The 18,640-nt window shown below is 49.1% G+C and overlaps 1 protein-coding gene across 1 annotated transcript in view; it reads right to left on the bottom strand.

The window, feature by feature from the left end:
* The window catches only part of ADAMTS17 (ADAM metallopeptidase with thrombospondin type 1 motif 17), a 347,890-nt gene extending 333,371 nt beyond the window's left edge, over positions 1 to 14,519 (bottom strand). The window contains exons 1-3 of the mRNA XM_007458461.1: positions 14,424 to 14,519; positions 13,587 to 13,957; positions 1,594 to 1,747 (exon numbers count right to left, since the gene is read on the bottom strand). Of these exons, the coding sequence (XP_007458523.1) occupies positions 1,594 to 1,747; positions 13,587 to 13,957; positions 14,424 to 14,502 (604 nt within the window). The 5' untranslated portion in view covers positions 14,503 to 14,519. The remainder of the gene's footprint in view (positions 1 to 1,593; positions 1,748 to 13,586; positions 13,958 to 14,423) is intronic.
* Positions 14,520 to 18,640: the final 4,121 nt, after the last annotated feature.

Genomic DNA, 18,640 nt, shown 5'->3' with positions numbered 1-18,640 from the left:
GTTTAAAATAACACACCAACATCAAGCCCAAACACACAACCAACCATCGGACTTACCAAAACCCCTGCTTCCTATTAAGGGGTAAATTTTAGTTACAATACCGGGGCTTCCCTGGTGGCGCAGTGGTTGAGAGTCCATCTGCCGATGCAGGGGATGCGGGTTTGTGCCCTGGTCCGGGAGGATCCCACATGCTGCAGAGCGGCTGGGCCCGTGAGCCATGGCCGCTGAGCCTGCGCGTCCGGAGCCTGTGCTCCGCAGCGGGAGAGGCCACAACAGTGAGAGGCCTGCGTACCTCCAAAAAAAATTTTAGTTACAAGTAATTTTTTGCTGAGACCTCTTTCCTGTTTTTGTAAGGGTGCAGGAAGGAACACAGCAAAACCCTAATGTATGGTGGCATTCTTTCTCCTGGAGTTGTAGAGATGACCCCTGATCCAGCAAAATCACCTCTAATACCTCCCTGCTGAATGTAGACTAGGCTAAGGAGGGGGGCTATGTGGATAAGGTCAGGACTGCATGCACCAGCGGAGCTAAGCTGCAGGGCTCGCTTATACATAACAAAGCTGTTCTAAAATACAGTCATATAATCGATTTACTTCCAAGGTCATTGGAATACTAAACTGAGACACTGTATTTTTATTCAAAGTCTTTAAACTACAAAAGAACAACTCCCAAAGGTCAGCCATGGGGTCCCATGCTCTCCAGGGAGGAAGTGACACCTGTGAGCAGTAGGATATCATCTTCATCAAGGGACACTCACAGGCAGACTGCTAGTGACCCAGCATGGTGAAATGTCCTTAAACACTTAACAGATAAACCAGAGGTTGCCCACACAGAGGCACAGAATACAAGAACCCTGGGTTCTCAGCCCAAGCTGCTTATTAGAACCACCTTCAAAAACACACCCAAGTCACACCATGGACCAATTAGATCAGGATTTGGAGGGACTGGCTAGTGCATGGCATTTTTTAAAGCAGTGGCTCTCACACTTAAGCATGATCAGATTTACCTGGACCCACCCCCATGGTTTCTGATTCAGGAGGTGGGGGGTGGGAGAGAACATGCAGTTCTAACAGAGTCCCAGGTGATGCTGATGCTGCTGGGGTCACACTCTTAAGAACCACTGCTTCATAGGTCCCCCAGGTGACTCTAATTAGTGCAGACAAGACCGAGGACCACTGTATAAGGAAAGCAAGCTCTGGCCAGGGTGCCAAGGGAAAGAATTCTCATCCTAGCTCTGCCACCAACCTCAGGCTTGATAATAATAAGCCATTGAGGTTTTTCAGGCCTCAACTTGCTCCAGATCTATAAAATTGAGACACTACACAAAAGAGATCCTGGGTTCTTTCTAGAAACACCTTTTTCAAAGGGCTGCTACACATGAAACGCTGATATTAATACACACACAAATGAAAAGAAAGTGGCCTTATGGGCAATAAAAAAAAGCTTTCAAAATACAGGGAAAGGTAAGTTCTTGCTCACAAGATTTCAGCACACTTGGAGACACAGCAATGGGGATGGTCTAGGGATGTGCAATGGCACCAAAAGCCAAAAGGGCCTGTGTTGTGAGTCATTCACAATATTTCCCAGACTCACCTGTTAGGACCTTGCAGAGCTGCCCAGATATCTGGGTCTCGGCAGAGGGGCTGGGTGTCAAGGACCATCTGCGCCTGATCAGATGCTCTTGTCCCTGGGAATTGTTGAGGGGCTGGATTAGCACCTGCTCCTGCCCAAGCTGGATGAGGCCAACCTGCCCAGAAAGAGGAAAGCAGTTGTCAGTTATCCTCATTCACACTTGCCCACGACCCCAGAGCCAGAGGGTGGAAAGGCCACCTAGCTCTGGCCTGCTTCCCCTGCCTGGGCTTTTTCTTTGCAGGTTGCACCAATTTACGGAGTCCAAGAATGAGCTCTTGCATGACTTGAAACATCTCACCCAGCAGTTGTGTTGGGGGTCAGGTGACAGAAGGCAGGGGGTGGGGGCGGATGTGGCAACAGCACCCATTTTCTGGGTTCACTTTCAAAGATATCTTACTTTAGTGTTAATTTTTTTTTAATATTATTTTTCAGGCAAGGCTTTATTGGGGCCTCTGCTGCAGCAGCGGGGAGGGAGAACAGATTCCCTTGTTTGCCTGCTCCTATACACTTACTTCTAATTAAAGCCATTTAAAAAACTATTTTTTATATCATCCCCTAAAAGTCCACCTAAGGAGGTACCTCCAAAAGTGTTGGGAATGAATGACAATTATATCCTTAATGGGAAAAATATATATCTTATTCCTGGGCAATATTTAGAATTAAATAGAGAGGATGGAGTCAGACCTGTAGTGTTAATAGTTTTGTGATAGTGGATTTGTAGATTTTTTTCAGTGTTTAAGAAAACCTGGCAGAGTATCTAACGGATTCAATTTGTGATTCTAATTTAAAGCACAGCAATGATTTAGACCTGTAATTTAAAAATCGTATTAAGCTTATAAACAGTATCAGAATGTATAAGAGAACTTAAGACTTCGCATGTTTATAAAACTAGTTAATTATTTATAAGAATCATTTAAGTACTTGCAAAGCGTTTATTTTTTAATCAGACAACAAAAGAACTTGAAAATGAAATTGAATATGGTAAATTTCTACACACAGTTTTAAAGGTTTAAACGTTGTTAAATCACCAATTTGTAAATAGGATTAAATGTTATCCAAAGGCCCCTTAAAAGGTATTGCAAAAACTTGCTAGATTGTAAATAGAACATGACTTGTAAATTGAACGAAAAACTTAAGGACTGGGATTTTTAATTTGTCGCTTTAATAGAGTGAATATTAATTCTTAAAAATATATACACAATGCAGAGAACTTTTCCTTTCATTTGGAACCAATGCTAACAGCATTTAAACAATTTGCCCTCCTTCCCCAGGATACCTGCTGCTAGCTTCTCTTCTGAGACATCAACAAAACAAGGTAAACCGCTCACAAGTATCCTGACTCGGCCAGGGCTGAGAATTATCTATGTTTGCACACTGGGCCCTGCAGTCCACAGCCCCTGCTCTGCGTTCATGGTCGGGACCACCTTTACTAGCACAGATTCAGGAGACTGGGCCAATCTGTCTTAGGCTGTCACGAACATCCTTTGTTCTCTCTCTCCCCAATACTGTTTTCTAAAAGCCATGACACTGTTTTCGTTTCTTAAAAAAAAAAAAAAAATTTATTTAGTTGTCTGTGCCGGGTCTTAGTTGTGGCATGTGAACTCTTAGTCACAGCATGTGGGATCTAGTTCCCTGACCAGGGATCGAACCTGGGTGCCCTGCATTGGGAACGAGGAGTCTTAGCCACTGGACCACCAGGGAAGTCCTGACACTACTTTCTAAAAGTGGTAGTTCTCAAACTCCAGTGTGCATCAAAATCACCTGGAGGTCATCGATGCTCACCAAGAACGTTCATTTCTAACAAGTCCCCAGGTGATACTGATGATGCGTGCCCGAGGACCAGGCTTTGAGAAGCACTGCTCTCCACCACAGCTCAGCAATTCCTCAGGTCTCAGGTACAGAGCTCACTCAAACCAAATGATATATACTCCTCTACCTTCTGAAAGGATGCATCAATACCAGTCCTCTGAAAATAAATCAGATCCACTAATAAGACCGCCTACAACATTTAGTCCCCAAAACAGGGGTTGAGACGGTACTTACTGCTGTAAGAAGATTTCAAAGTTTCCATTTCATTACAACTGCTGCCAAGAACAACCCAGAGATTTTACTGCCCAAATAAAACTGTCTTAAAGTGGCACTGCATGACCTGCCGGGAAGCATGGCTTTCTCTCCTCTCCTTTGAAGTTAAAACTTGAGTTTGTTCACTATGATACTTTGGGGAGATTGAAGAAGCGGAGGCAGAGAGTGGCTGTGGGAGGCTGTGCAGATCCACCAGAGCTGTGTGTATAGAAAGCCTCAGTGGAACCCTCCTGCACTGTTGGTGGGAATGTAAGTTGATACAGCCACTATGGAGAACAGTATGGAGGGTCCTTAAAAAACTAAAAATAGAGATACCATATGACCCAGCAATCCCATTACTAGGCATATACCCTGAGAAAACCATAATTCAAAAAGAGTCATGTACCACAATGTTCACTGCAGCTCTATTTACAATAGCCAGGACATGGAAGCAACCTAAGTGTCCAACGACAGATGAATGGATAAAGAAAATGTGGCACATATATACAATGGAATATTACTCAGCCATAAAAACAAACGAAATTGAGTGATTTGTATTGAGGTGGATGGACTTAGAGTCTGTCATACAGAGTGAAGTAAGTCAGAAAGAGAAAAACAAATACCATATGCTAACACATATATATGCAACCTTAAAAAAAAATGGTTCTGGGGCTTCCCTGGTGGCACAGTGGTTGAGAGTCTGCCTGCCAATGCACGGGACATGGGCTCGTGCCCCGGTCTGGGAAGATCCCACATACCGCGGAGCAGCTAGGCCCGTAAGCCATGGCCGCTGAGCCTGCGCATCCGGAGTCTATGCTCCGCAACCGGAGAGGCCACAACAGTGAGAGGCCCGCATACCGCAAAAAAAAAAAAAAATGGGGCAGGACAGGAATAAAGACACAGACCTAGGGGCTTCCCTGGTGGTGCAGTGGTTAAGAATCTGCCTGCCAATGCAGGGGACATGGGTTCAAGCCCTGGTCCGGGAAGATCCCACATGCTGCGGAGCAACTAAGCCCATGCACCACAACTACTGAGCCTGTGCTCTAGAGCCCATGAGCCACAACTACTGAAGCCCATGCACCTAGAACCCATGCTCCACAACGAGAAGCCCCCACAATAAGCCAGTGCATCACAACAAAGAGTAGCCCCCGCTTGCCACAACTAGAGAAAGCCCACGCACAGCAACGAAAACCCAACACAGCCAAAAATAAATAAATACATAAATAAATTAATTAATTAAAAAAAGACAGACGTAGAGAATGGACTTGCGGACATGGGGAGGGGTAAGGGTAAGCTGGGACGAAGTGACAGAGTAACACTGACATATATACACTACCAAATGTAAAATAGATAGCAGTGGGAAGCAGCTGCATAGCACAGGGAGATCAGCTTGGTGCTTTGTGTCCACCTGGAGGGGTGGGATAGGGAGGGTGGGAGGGAGACACAAGGGAGGGGATATGGGGATATATGTATATGTATAGCTGATTCACTTTGTTATAAAGCAGAAACTAACAAACCATTGTAAAGCAATTATACCCCAATAAAGATGTTAAAATAAATAAATAAATAAAATCTAATTAGTAAACTCAAAAAAAAAATCCTCAGTGCAGAAGTCCTTGATGACCGTTTCAGTGGAAATGTCTGTGGTTGAAATAAAGCTGGCAGATACAGCACAGTGCATGGGATGGGCCCCACGCTGTAGGAGCGCTGTGCTCCCTGGGGGACACACTCAACCCTGACAGGGGCTGGTGTCTTCCTGAAATGCTCCGGCTCTGGGAGGTTAAAGGCCCCCTTGAGTCTAGAACTTTCAAAGCCAGTTATCATTCACTCAGCCTAGCATGCAAGCCACAGGGTAAAGGCCAGTTAGCCAGTAGTTCTAATGTGACACAATATAGGGAGAATCTCACCTTGGTGAGAAAGCCTACAGGTACATAAATGCACACACACAAGCATGATCCAGCCCCTTGGGGGAGGTTTTGCTTTAGAAGGTCTTTTTTGGAGGAACCCACATGCTGGTTTCCATCCATTCAGGAAAGAGAATGGCAATGCTGGTGAGAGACAGACACATGGACTAATGGCCTATACTCTACCTGGCAGCCACTTGTCCTCTTGGGAACTGACTTTCAAGCTGGCCTGTGGCCAAGTCTAGCACCTGGGGGGAGGGGGCAGGGCACAGGCCTCCCCCTCAGGAGCCACCACAAGGAAGGAACTTGCCCCTGCCCCCTCCGAGTGCTGTCACTAGGCACCCTGAAGCCTCGCTAATATTCACCGGGTCATCACAGTGATAAAACGTTCTGTTGAAAAGTGCCGCTTGTCACCACCTCCCCCCCCCCCCCCCCCCCCCCCCCCCCCCCCCCCCCCCCGTGCCACACACACACACACACAATCTCAGCCCCGGATAAAAACTTGTCAGCCCTCTTGATCTTTCCCTGACCTTCCTTCTCCCTCCCCTCTCCCCGGTAAAAAAAAAAAAATCCCCCTTCCCTGGCATTCTATGTCCCAGCCCACTACCTCCTATGTTACGGGGCATCTGTCACAACCTAAAAACTAGTTTGTTCCTTTGAGGCAGGATCGGAATTATGCCTTCTTATTTTTCTAATGTCTGCCACATAACAGTTACTAAAGAAAATGTGAGTGAACTGGACTGTAATGGAATGGATTCGAATGGAATGAACTGGACTGGACCGGCTTGGAATAGAAGGCAATAGCATGGCCTTCCCGCGGTCCCCCTTGCTCAGAGGTCCTCATCCCTGGCTGCACACTGCAGTCACTTGGCAAGCTTTGAAAACTCAGGCCCAGGCCCCACTCCAGGCCATGTAAATTAGAATCCCTTGGGGTGAAACTCAGGCACTGATATTTTTTTAAAGCTCACCAGGAGATTTCCATGTGCAGCCAGGGTGGAGAACCACTTCCCTAGCTTTTAACTGGGTGCCAGAGATGCTTGATTACAGCACATGGAAGTACCCTGGATGCAGACTACCTGCACCAACCTGGGCGTTCCTCTGACTGTGGGGCTCTGCCCTGGCTTCTAGCACATTGCTGCCCTGTGGTCCCAAGAGCTAAGCAGGGTTGCTAGGGTTTGCATTATTCCTCTGGTCACCATCTATGCTGAGAAGTGAGACACATGGAAATGCTCTTCCAAGGCCTCCCTGTTCCACAGATGGCAGCAAGCAAAAGCCTCAGGTTGCATTAGATGCAAGAGAGCTGCAAACACCATCTGAAGAGAACTGTGGGGAACTAGGTGCCTACGGCAGACAGGACTGGAAGCCCTGAGGCCACTTGGTTTCAAAGGAGACAACAATCCTCAATGAAATGGTGCTCTTAGGAGAGAAATCTTACATATTCTAAAATTTGGTATCCTACTAAAGAAGTTTGGGTCAAATAAAGTGTATCAGGTATAACCTGATATTATGACAGTTCTAAGTGGTTCCCTTTCAATTCTCTTTATTCTGGAACCTGGCTTTGAAGGGTTTCTGTGCTGCTTTAAGAGAGCGTTATAAACTGGGTATTGTTAATCCCACCCCACCCCTTGAAGCAGGACTAGCTCTCCTGCAGCTGGAAAAATATGTGAAGGTCAGAAAGATTTGTACCACTTTCTAACATGAGCACAACTTCTCGGCATAATGCCGCAAATGCTCTTAAGATAAAGAAACCCTGTTGTATCCATGCTCTGGAACCATCTGATGCTCTGTCCTCCATTTGAGGGGACCTGCCTCGTGACTGCTGACCTCACCATCCTACAAAGGCCACACTGGGATTTCAGTGCCCAGGGAGCCCTCCAAGCCTCTCCTCTTCAGGAGACTGCGGCTCCCGGGTTCACTGGACCAGGTCTTAGGTAGCCTTCTCCCCGTGGACAGGTGACCGTAGGTGGTTGGAGAGGCAGAGCAGGTCTGCCCTCAAGAAGGAAAAACAATCCTGTGATTGCAGGCCCTCCTGTACCTGCCTCTGACTTTCTGGGGGGCCTCAGCAGTTTGGGGGGCTTGAACGTGTCCCGGGGAAGGAGCATCCTCAACCCGGCACAGGCGTGAGGGGCTTCCCAACCTCCATAGGGAGTCCCCCTGCCCCTCCCAGAGTGCCATCCAGAGCCCCCTTTTCAAAATCCTGCTGCTGCCTCTGCAAATGTCAAAGGCCTGAACACAGATACTTGGTCTTCGTTCCAAAGCCAGACTCCCCCTTTCCCATCACTAGATAGAGTTAGTCACAGACTGTCAGCTCCTCCTTCAGACCCCCTCTCATGTAGTTTTCCTTCCTTTCCATTTCCACCATCCAAGGCTTGAGGCCCATCACCTCACCCCTCCAAATGCTCTCCTGCTTCAGTCCTCCCCACACTTCTCCGACCAGGGGCTCCTCCCCGGTCAGTAGCCAGAAATGCGCCCCCACTGCCTCTAGGCCAGTGATCCTCAAAATGGTCCCAGACCAACAGCAGCAGCAGCACCTGGGAACCTGTCAGAAACTCAAGTGCTCAGGCCCACCCCCAGACGGACTGGATCAGAAACCCAGGAGGTGGGGCCCAGCAATCAGTGTAGCAAATCCCGCAGGGGACACTAATGCCAGCTCAAGGTTGAGAACTACTGGTCTAGGATAAATTCTAAATGGCTTATGTTGGCACCCAGGGCCCCACCTCATCTAATCCAGACACCTGTCCATTCAGTTCATCACCCATCTCCATCCCACAGTCGGCTCGTGGGCCCCTTACCTCGGGAAGGACCTGGCCAGGAGGCTTTGCCATCACTCCTCCCACCTAGAACCTGAGGCCCACTCCCTTCAGCTCTACCCGAAGGACCTGCCCCACCCCATCAGACCCCAGAGCCACTCCCTGCTCTCCCCACCAGCCACCCTGCAGGCTCCAGCACACCTTCCTTCCCCTGCGAACCCGGACTGCCTTCCGAGACAGGGCCCACATCGTATTTCTCTTTGAGGCTCGTTGGGAGCCTAACAGCGGGTCCTACACATGGCAGCTGTGTGATAATGATCTGTTCATTTAGTCAACTATGTTGACTGATTGCTTGATTTATAACTGGAAAAGCCTGGGAATGGCCTGTGGGGCAAGAGAAGAAATGTGTTTTCAATGCCTTAATGTGCCAGGCTCTCACTAAATGATTTCGGACTTTATCTTACTTCATTCTCTCAACAGCCACACAAAGCCAATGTTATTTACCCTTGTATGGCTGCAGACAGGGAGGTTCAAAGGAGGTAAGCAACTTGCTCAAAATCACAGCCCGGAACGGCTGTTCAGTCTCACTTGCTAAAGAACAGGAGTGTGACGGTGCAACTGTGTGCCCATGCGCAGAAGTGTGCACGGGGAAAGGTTAACCGCTGACTCCGAGTGGTTCCCTCAAACATACTGGCTGCAAAAACATCTCCTGTTGCACACATCCAAGTCAGGCAGCTGCAGCGTCTCAGAGTTCAGGAAATAAGCTCCAAGAATGCAATCAGTCTAAGAAGACGTCTTCAGTTCATCATCCCATCTTGTATTTCTTTTTCTTTTTTAAAATGTTACCAACTAAATAAAAGTTCAGGTGGGAAAATCTAGTCACGTACCCTAGGTAAATAATGAGGTAGGGTTAGGTATACTAGGTGACAGTCATGGGCAACCTGATGCCCATGAGCGATGGGTATAGAAAGTCACCGTGAGGCAGAGTGAACGTCCTTCCAGAGGAGGCCGTAGAAGGCCTTAGAATTCTCTGCTCCAAGTTCTCCCCTTTAATTCTTCCACACCCTAAATTTCACAACTGTTGTTTCCCTTCCTACTTTCCTTAACATCCACTCAATTGTTTCTTTTTACAAAGTTTTAAAAAATAATACTTTGCATTTAACAAATATATTTATGCTGTGCATGATAAATTCTTCAGTAATATTAATTGATGAATGACTAAGGACTATGTGCCTTCCCCACACCTGTATCAGTATAATGATGCAGGATAACATGGCTTGGTCTATTTGCTCCCTTTCAAATGGTCTCCCCATCATATACTTTTTGCCAAAAGCAATTCCTACTCAGCTGTCAGTGATCAAATGATGTTGCATTAAAAAGCTGGGCAATTTTGGGTCAAGGAAAAGTGAGTTGGGTAGCTCTAAAGGGAAAGGCAGCAACCTCCCAAACCAGCTCCTTCATCGTTGAAGTCAGGCTGCCCTCTTGAGAACGCGGTCCCCCAACTCTTCTAAGCCACCTGCTCACTGCCTGGCTGGACTCAGCCCCACTGTTCTTACCTAGACTACACTTCTTCCCCTATGGTAAAGGTGAGCATTCTTACAGACTGGGAGGAAGAGCTATGGGAACTAAGACTGTGGGGAGCAGCACAGGTGAAGGACGACCACAAGGGCCTCCGTGCTGCGGTCAGGCACCAGACAGAGCCAGGGCAGCCAGGCCATCAGGACCCCAGTGAGCGGCCTGGGTGAGAGAGACCACAAGCCAACCCCCTGTGGAGCATGGCTGTGACTCCAGAGAAGGCACGCTGGGACTATCCTTGACCTTCTGTCCCTCCAGGGTGGCCTGGAAAATGGGCCACAGCCCAGAGCTCCTGGGTATCCTCTCTGGTCCCGACATCTCACCCATAGTGCACCCCTGCAGGCCACGGCCTCAGCCAAGAAGGGGTGGACAGACTCTGGGCGGTGGACTCCCCTGAGCTCAGTATTCATGAAGGAAGAGTGGCCACTGCTCAGCAGACCAGATCCCTCCTCTCTGTCCACCTCTCCTCACGTATGGGGATAAAAACAGCCCCTCCAACCACTCATTTCAGACAAGCGGCATAGAGAGTCTTTTTAGAGACTGACACTCACTCTATCTCCGAAGTTCCACCTCCACTGCCTGCTCTGGTGAACTTTAACCTGAAGTTTCTTCGAATTCTGCTGGCCTTCCATGATCTGGTCCCATTCACACGAGGCAGCTGATCCAAACTCACATAAATCCTCTGGGAGGAAAAATACCTTCCTCATATGCCCAAAGTTCATCGCTTTGAAGTTATACGGTTACAGAAACTCTTCCAAAAACCTATGTTATTTCTGAGGACTCTCTGAAATGTAAATAAAATGAAGATGCATAAACATAAAACAGTTAATACCTGAGCCCACGGTCTCTGAAGATCCAAAAAGTGCAGCTTGCACAGCTTTTCAAGATAACATATAGGGTAAATACCACAGACCCACCCCTCTGCCCCCTGTCAAAAGCGGGGCGTGGGGAGGGAGCAAAATGGAGCATGAGATTTACTTCCCCTGACCCATAAACAATTAAGTAATGATCTAATCATGCATCTCCTTTAAACAGGTACCAAATGTCTCTGGAGACAGACAGCACAGGGAACAGAGCCTGCATGCCCTGCCCCGCAGGCAACACTCCTCACTAAGCCATTCTGGAGATGTGAGATGCAGCAGGATTTAATTCATACTCAACATCAGAATAAAGTTTTATTGAACACAGCCATGTCCATCTGTTTCTTTACCTTCTATGGCTGCTTTTGCACTAAAAGGGCGGTGTTGATTAGTTGTGACAGAGACCATATGGCCTACAAAGTCTAAAATGTTTACTACTTGGTCCCTTACAGAAAATGTTTGCCAACCCCTGCTCTACATGATTCTTTAGACACAAGCAGGCTTTGGAATGCTCCCAACTGTGGGCACCAAAACTCATCTACTGGGCATCACTCCTCCCCTACACCTCGTGGTTGAGCCAGTCCTCAAAAACACACAACAGGCGTGCCACATCTCTATGGTGCTTCCACCGTGGTGCAGAAGGACTAACACTGCATTACCGCCCAGCTGAACCGTCTCAAGCACGTTGGGGAACCAAAATCAAAGTAAGGTGGAGTGCGATGCAAACCTGGTTAGCCTATGTTCCGTTGCTTTCTTTTCTAGAAAGGCAGGACCACCTTGCCACCAAGAGGTCCACTCCAAATCACCTGCTATCTCTGGCCTCCTGGCCTTCTGCCCTTCCTCTATAGGGTGTACTTAGGAAGAAATGTCCAATGTCCAGCTTACACAAATGGGATGATCAAGGCAGACTAAACAACAGAAGTGTCTGCTCAAGCAGAAATTTAAAATCTAAAGTCTTAGAGGTCGCTCCACAGTTGGCACACACTGAACTCAGCCTCTTGGCCTCGTTCCTTTATCTAAAGCACAGCGCCCTCACATGGTACCAAAGGGAAGGACAGTCTTCCTGAAAACCTGGAGGACGGAAGGGAACTCTCACCGCTCATATGCCATCTGTGAGAGGGCCCAGTACTCACTCTGAGGATTTTAAATCAATGTTATCCAGATTTCCACCCTCGGCTCCTTCACAGATAGCGCCTTGCTGGAAACTTTACACCAAGAAGTATAAACTCTGACCTCTACAGAAACTCACTAAACCGCAGCAAATGGGATTCAGATGTTTCCATGTTCAGTACAGTGATGTGACCTAGACTTTAAACACTTTGGCAAAAACAGGAAAAATGATGTGGGCCTTCCAGTCCCTCCCAGAACATGATACAGGCTTGACCCAAGTCCTTTGGTGACCGGAGCCTTTTTCACCCCTACTTAAGCCTCTCACCCATAGCCCACATTCCCCGCCCCTGTTCCACATTAGCTCCTACTAGGCCCCCTCCACGGTCCATTTTCCTTGTTTAACCAAAGAAGCCAATTTCTCCCAGCCCAGCAAAAGGAGATCACATTCTGATGAGGATTCAAAAAATCCTAAAAGGGGAACTGGTGAAGGCCAAGTCTTGGGAATTACTCCCCAAGTTCCCCTACACTGCTGGAAAGAGAGCAGAAGTCTCATATAAAGACTTGGACCCTCAGGGTTTCTGGCTTTGTTGCAGATTCGTGCCAACTTGTTGCACACTATGTGGATAAGAGCTAGAGAATTCTAGACGGTGGAGCAAGATAAGGTGGAGGTGGGGGAAGCAGTTTCTTGTGCCAGGGAAGGACAGACACAAAAGAATATCAGAAACCACTTCCCCAGAAGATAGAGGAACATTCTCTGAGCCCATCCCAGGCTCTGACAGGTGGGGGCAGCCCATCTGCCAGCCATCTGCGCTCTATGGGGGCACGATGGAGAAGCTGGGAAGTGTTTGTCTGGGCACCAGTGTAGCCAAGTGAGCCAGTGTGAGCACAGGCAGGGTAGAGGCACACAAGAACTTCCTCCACCCCTCGGAGCACTGCCTCGGGTGCCGCAAATACAGCAGGGTGGGGTGGCGGAGGAATCATTGCCACATTGAGGGAGCTTCTGGGGATGACATTGTTCATCACCAATGTAAGCATTCCTCAGGCCTGGCTGAGGGTGAGTGCCAGACAAATGTCTGCTTGCAGTGTAAGGTAAAAATATTAGAGACACCCTCCCTCTCCTGGTTCTCACGTTTCAACTAAGAAGAGTAGGTTAGTGGCCCGTCGGGGGACCCCTCCAAATATCCTTTTCCAGGTACATAAAGACTCAAAAGGACAGAAAGGAGGTCAATGCTCCATCCCCACATCCAAGAATAGGTGAGCTATACACATATAGATAGGTGTTCCTCATGACACGCACACATACACACCTGTGCAGATGCAAATAGCGTTCTCTCTACACCTGGGTCAAGTGCACCTCTCAGTCTAGGGGCTTGACGGATTTCATCTCTGCTGAACATGTGCTCCCTGTGCGGGCTGCGGCGTATCTCGCTATGCAACTCCATATCGGCGCTGACCTGACGCACCTCTGAGGCTTAGGACGGCCAGTGTGGAAGGTACTTGATAACAGGTCGCTTCCCCTTTCTAGCCCTCTGCTCATCGACCCTCTGGAAGGTTGGGGGTGCTCTCTCCCGCCAGCGGCAGAGCACGCCGGAGGCCCCACCCCAATCCCAGCCCTCCCCGGAAACCACCCCTCACCCCCACCCTCGGCGCCGCGACAGATCGCCAGGCAGACCCGGAGGGGGAGCGGGCAGTACCAGGCCGCCGGCGGCGCCGCAGGCGCTAAGCGAGACGAGGGAGCCGGGGTAGCCGAGCACGCTGCCAGAGTAGAAGCACAGTTCTGTGGGGCGTCCGCGGCGCCCGGCTGCGCCGGTCTCCTCCACCTCGAAGCCGCCGGACAGGAAGCGCAGGTCACGGCGCAGCTGCAAGTACAGGTCGCGCCCAAAGGCCGGCAGGTGCAGCAGCAGGGCGCGCTCGCCGGGCCGGGCGCGCGGGACGGCTGGGAGCGCGCGGGGGCGCCGGCGCCTCCGGGGCCCTGGAGCGCCGGGCAGCGGCGGCAGGTGCACGTCTTCGGGGAGCACCCGCCGCGGGAGCACCACCTCCACGTCGGCCGCCGCGTCGCCGACAGCTGCGGGGAGAAAGGAGACGCGTCAGCGCGGCGGGGCCCGCCCTCCAGCCCGCCGGGCGCAGGGTCCAGCGCTGGGCATCCAGCGCCAGCTCGGAGACAGCGCGGCCCCGAGCCGGCTCGCTCTTCCATTCCTTCGCCCCAGCACCTCCATGCCAGCCAGAGCCTCCGCCCGTGCCCCGCGCCACCGCCGGAACGGTCTCCGGCGCGGCAGCCCGACCACCTCCGGGGACGCGGCCGCGGCATCGGCGTCCGGAGAACCGGCGGCGGCGCGGCCTCCCGGCAACCGCCCGAAGCCCAGTCCTCCGGCCGCGGCCCGCGCCCCCTCGACCCCGGAGCTGTCAGCGGTTCGCCGCCGGAGCCGGGCCGCGCGGGCAGGCGGAGGCCGCCAGGATGCCTCCGGAGAGCAGGGGGAAGGTGGCCGCGAGAGGCACAGGCAAAGAAGAGGCAGTGGGAGAGGGAGCGCTACCTGTGCCCGGGTCCAGTCCCCAAACCAGCAGCAGCAGCAAGGGCAGGACGAGAGGAGGCAGCAGGGCGCCGTCACACATGGTACTTGGGAGGAGCAGCCCCCCCACCCCCGGACGGTCGCGGCGGAGTAGGAGCGCGCGAGGCGGCGGCGCCAGCCGGAGTGAGCCCTCCAGTCTTTGGAAAAAGTAATTAGCGCTGCGGACAAACCCAACGTGGTAAATCCCAAGCCCCGCCTTCTCCTCGGAAAGCGGGAGGTGATTGGACTCTCGCTTTCCCCTGCCCCGCCTCCCCTTTCTCTATTGGCTAGTGTGGGTCTAAACCAGGGTGCGTAGTTAGGTTGCAAGCACTTTCTTACACGTGGTTTCTGGGCAGTGGCGGGGATGGGACACCAGGTGGCGCAAGGGAGCCGAGCCGTCTGGAGCAGCGCGATCCCAGAGGACCCGGGAAGACACCTGGCTGGTCTTCAGAGTTTGTCCCCATTTTCGAAACCCTCTCTGATCCTGCTGCTCAGCTTCCCAAGAAGACAGGCCAGAAATCGTCCTAGCCAACCGAGTTCACACGTAAAAGCACCTTCTCTCAGCATCCAAAGTAAAACCAGTTTTGGTTGTTTGTGGGTGGGCACTTTCGTGCACAATGTGCTCAACTTTGCACCGGATGCTACCTCCGAAGCACAGTGTTTATGCAAACCCTTCACAACCCTGTCGTCTTTATTCTCATGGCAGCCTGTGGAACAGGCGAGATCACACCCTCTTACACACTGAGAAACTGAGGGAGAGAGAGCTTAAGGAGCTTACTAAGTTACCCAGTGAGTTTCTGTCAAAACAAGAGCTAGAATTTGTGGTCCAGACTTCCGACCTAGTGCTGCTCACTACAAACAAGAGCCCTCCAAGGCAGGCAAGAATGAACATTAGCCCGGTGTTACAGGTTAGGAAACGGGCACAAAGTGGCAAAGGCCGGACTCAAACCCAAGTCTTCTGGCAACAGAGTGAGTTCATTCTTTTCCCACCAGGGTATAACTGAGGTCTGCAAGAAAGGTGATTCCCTTAGCTTCCTGAGGAACATCTTGTAGAAAACAAAACAAAACAGAATGAACTGAAGTGTAACCATTCTCAGGTCTCTCCCCTTCCTTCCCTGTCCTGCCCGTTTCTGTTTTCTCAACGCAGAGGGGCTACAGCACTCCTATTGGACTCTGCTGAGGGCCTCTCAGAATCTAAAATTCATCACAAGGATTACATGTCATCAGAAGGAATCCAGAGGTGAACACTGTCCAGCTTTCATGAACCCTAGGAGTGGACTGTGTCACTGATTCTCAATAAAGCCTAGCACTCTCACTGCTGCAAACTTGCTGCTCTGTGTTTCCCTGGGGTGTGGCTGGTGGAATCATTTCCTGCTCTGTCGACCCCACCCTCCACTGCTCCAGGGGCTGCCACTCACTGCTGGGCATCTAAAGTTCCTGGAAGCCTCCACACACGTCCTGCTCATAGCCAGGTTTGGGTCTTTTTTCCTCTCCTTTGACAGCAGCCTCAGCCAACTGAAATTTCAGCAGCATCTTCTGGTGGCACAAGATATCATGGTGAGCTTTTTGGTGCAGGTTTGTTGGCCAAAGAGCCACCTCAAAGGCCTGCCACTGAAAGCCAGGGAGTAGCAGCCCCACTGCCTTGCAAGAACGATTCTGCTATTGGAGTCCGCCTGAAGTAATAGTCATCAACCTATCAGACAGATGATGCTCAAATGCATTAGTCCGTAGGGACATGCAAACTGAAACAACAGCAAGATGCCATTTCATCTTCAAGCCTGTCCAAAACTAAAGAGCTTGGAAATATCAAGGATTGGAGAGGACACTCTCCTGCCCATGGGTGGGGGTGTAAATTGGCACGGCCACTTTGAAGAACAAGTGGGCAAACTGCAGTCAAGTTTAAAATGTACACACCCTAGAACTCTGCTATTCCACTCTTGTTAACTAACACAGTTAGTGGTAGTTAACAAGAGTGGAATAGCAGAGTTAACTGGCATGTGTAGAAGACTGCTCACCACAGCACGTTATTAAGAGCAAAAAACTGCAAAAACCTGAATGTTAATCATTAGATAAATGGCTAATAGAGTCCAGAAATAAACCCATGCATAGACAATCAACTAATATTTGACAAGGTAGCCAAAACTACTCAAGGAAAAAGGGTAGTCTCTTTAATAAATGGTGGTGGGAAAACTAGATACCCATATGCAAAAAAAAAAAAAAAAAGAACTTGGACCCCATCTTACACCACTCACACACACACAAAAAAAAAAAACACAAAAACTTGAAATAGATTAAAGATAAATGTAAAACTTGAAACTGTAAAATGTGTAGAAGAAAACAAAGGGAAAAATCTCCTTGACATTGGTCTTTGTAACAATTTCTTAGATGACAACAAAAGCGCAAGAAACAAAGCAAAAATCAACAAATGAGACTATATCAAATCTAAAAGTTTCTGCATAGCAAAGGAAACCATCAACAAAATGAAAAGTCTACCTACAGTATGGGAAAAAATATTTACAGACCATATATCTGATAAGGAGTTAGTATGCAAAATATATAGGAAATTCATACAACTCATTAGAAAAAATAATAATAATCCAGTTTAAAAAAGGGAAAAGAACCTGAATAGACATTTTTCTAAAGAAAATGTCATACAAATGGCCAACAAGTACATGAAAAGGTGTTCAAGATCACTAATCATCACGGAAATGTGAATAAAAACCACAATGAGATATCACCTCATACCTTTTAGGATGTCTATTACCAAAAAAACAAGAGACAACAAGTGTTGGCAAGGATGTAGAGAAGAGGGAACTCTTGTGCACTTTTGGAGAGAATCTAAATTGGTGCAGCCACTATGCAAAGCAGTATAGAAAAAAAAATTCCATGGTACTACCACATGATCCAGCAATTCCACTTCTGGGTGTATATCTGAAGGAAGACATTAAAATAAGTGAAATAAGTCAGTCACAAAAAGACAAATACTGTATGATTCCACTTATATGAAGTACCTAGAGTAGTCACATTCATAGAGACAGAAGAGAGAATGGTGGGTACTAGGGGCTGGCGGGAGCAGCAGCAAGGAGTTAGTGTTTAATGGGTACAAAGTTTCAGTTCAGGAAGATGAAAAAGCTCTGAAGACGGATGGTGGTGATGGCTGCACAACAATGAGAATGTACTTGAAGCCACTGAACTGTACACTTCAAATGGTTTAAATGGTAAATTTTATGTTATGTACATTTTCCCACAATAAAAAAAAATTGCTTAAAAAAGGAAATCATTACTATTTGCTATGATCTCATTTCATAGTAACACACAAATTTCCTGGTCTTAATTTTGTGGAAGGGCAGGGCTTAATCTCATTTCACAGATGGAGGAGGGCTGGGGAGGTGGTGGGGAGGGTATATAAAGCAAGCAAACAAGCAGGCAGAAGCCCTACAGGTGACAATGGCAGTCTGAATGTGATGTAAGGGAAGCCCTCTTTTTTGTCTGGGAATCAAAACAGTTTGTTGCGCTCACGGATGAGAAGGATCCTGAACTTTTCAGCTTGTCCACTGCTTTTTCTGAACTGCCCCTTTCTGGTGGGCAATGACCTTTTCTGATCATGTTGTCTGGAACTGACCCCCAGCAAGTCGGTTATATTGACTCTCCTGGCCTCTCGGATACTCCCTGTTTGGACGCTGGTCTCCATCATCATGACCACTGCTATTGTTAATGAAAGCAAGACAGTTCCAAAAGCAGCACAGATTCTGCCAAGAGACACCATGTTCAACTGCCAAAGTTAGAAATAGAGGGCCAAGGACACAGACTGGGCAGAGCACAAAGAGGACTGCAGGCACTTAGGCAGAACGTGACCCTCCTTAATCCCCCCACTCAGAGCTTTCTTGAGCTGGTAATTGATGTCCAGGTGTCAAGACTCACGTGTAAACTAGATCTCCGTGTAGGTGGAAGGAGATCCTGTGCTCTAGATATCACTAGGCATTGGTGGGGTGGTGAGGAGAGAGGGGGATTCCACATGACAGCCTCCTCTTACTAAATTCACTTCCTTTTGAGGCAAACAACCTTCCTTCCTGGGAGCCAGTGAGATGCCACATCCTCTCCAGCAGGGGGCGTCCAGCATCAGTCCTGTCTTCCCACAGTAGGCCCCAGCTCCCTGCTTGCTCCAAAGACCTGGTTTTTCTGATTTATATTTTACTCTTTCC

Source organism: Lipotes vexillifer, unplaced genomic scaffold, assembly GCF_000442215.2.
Source record: "Lipotes vexillifer unplaced genomic scaffold, Lipotes_vexillifer_v1.1 scaffold626, whole genome shotgun sequence".
Classification (NCBI taxonomy): domain Eukaryota; kingdom Metazoa; phylum Chordata; class Mammalia; order Artiodactyla; family Lipotidae; genus Lipotes; species Lipotes vexillifer.
This window is presented reverse-complemented; position numbering and strand designations above follow the sequence as displayed.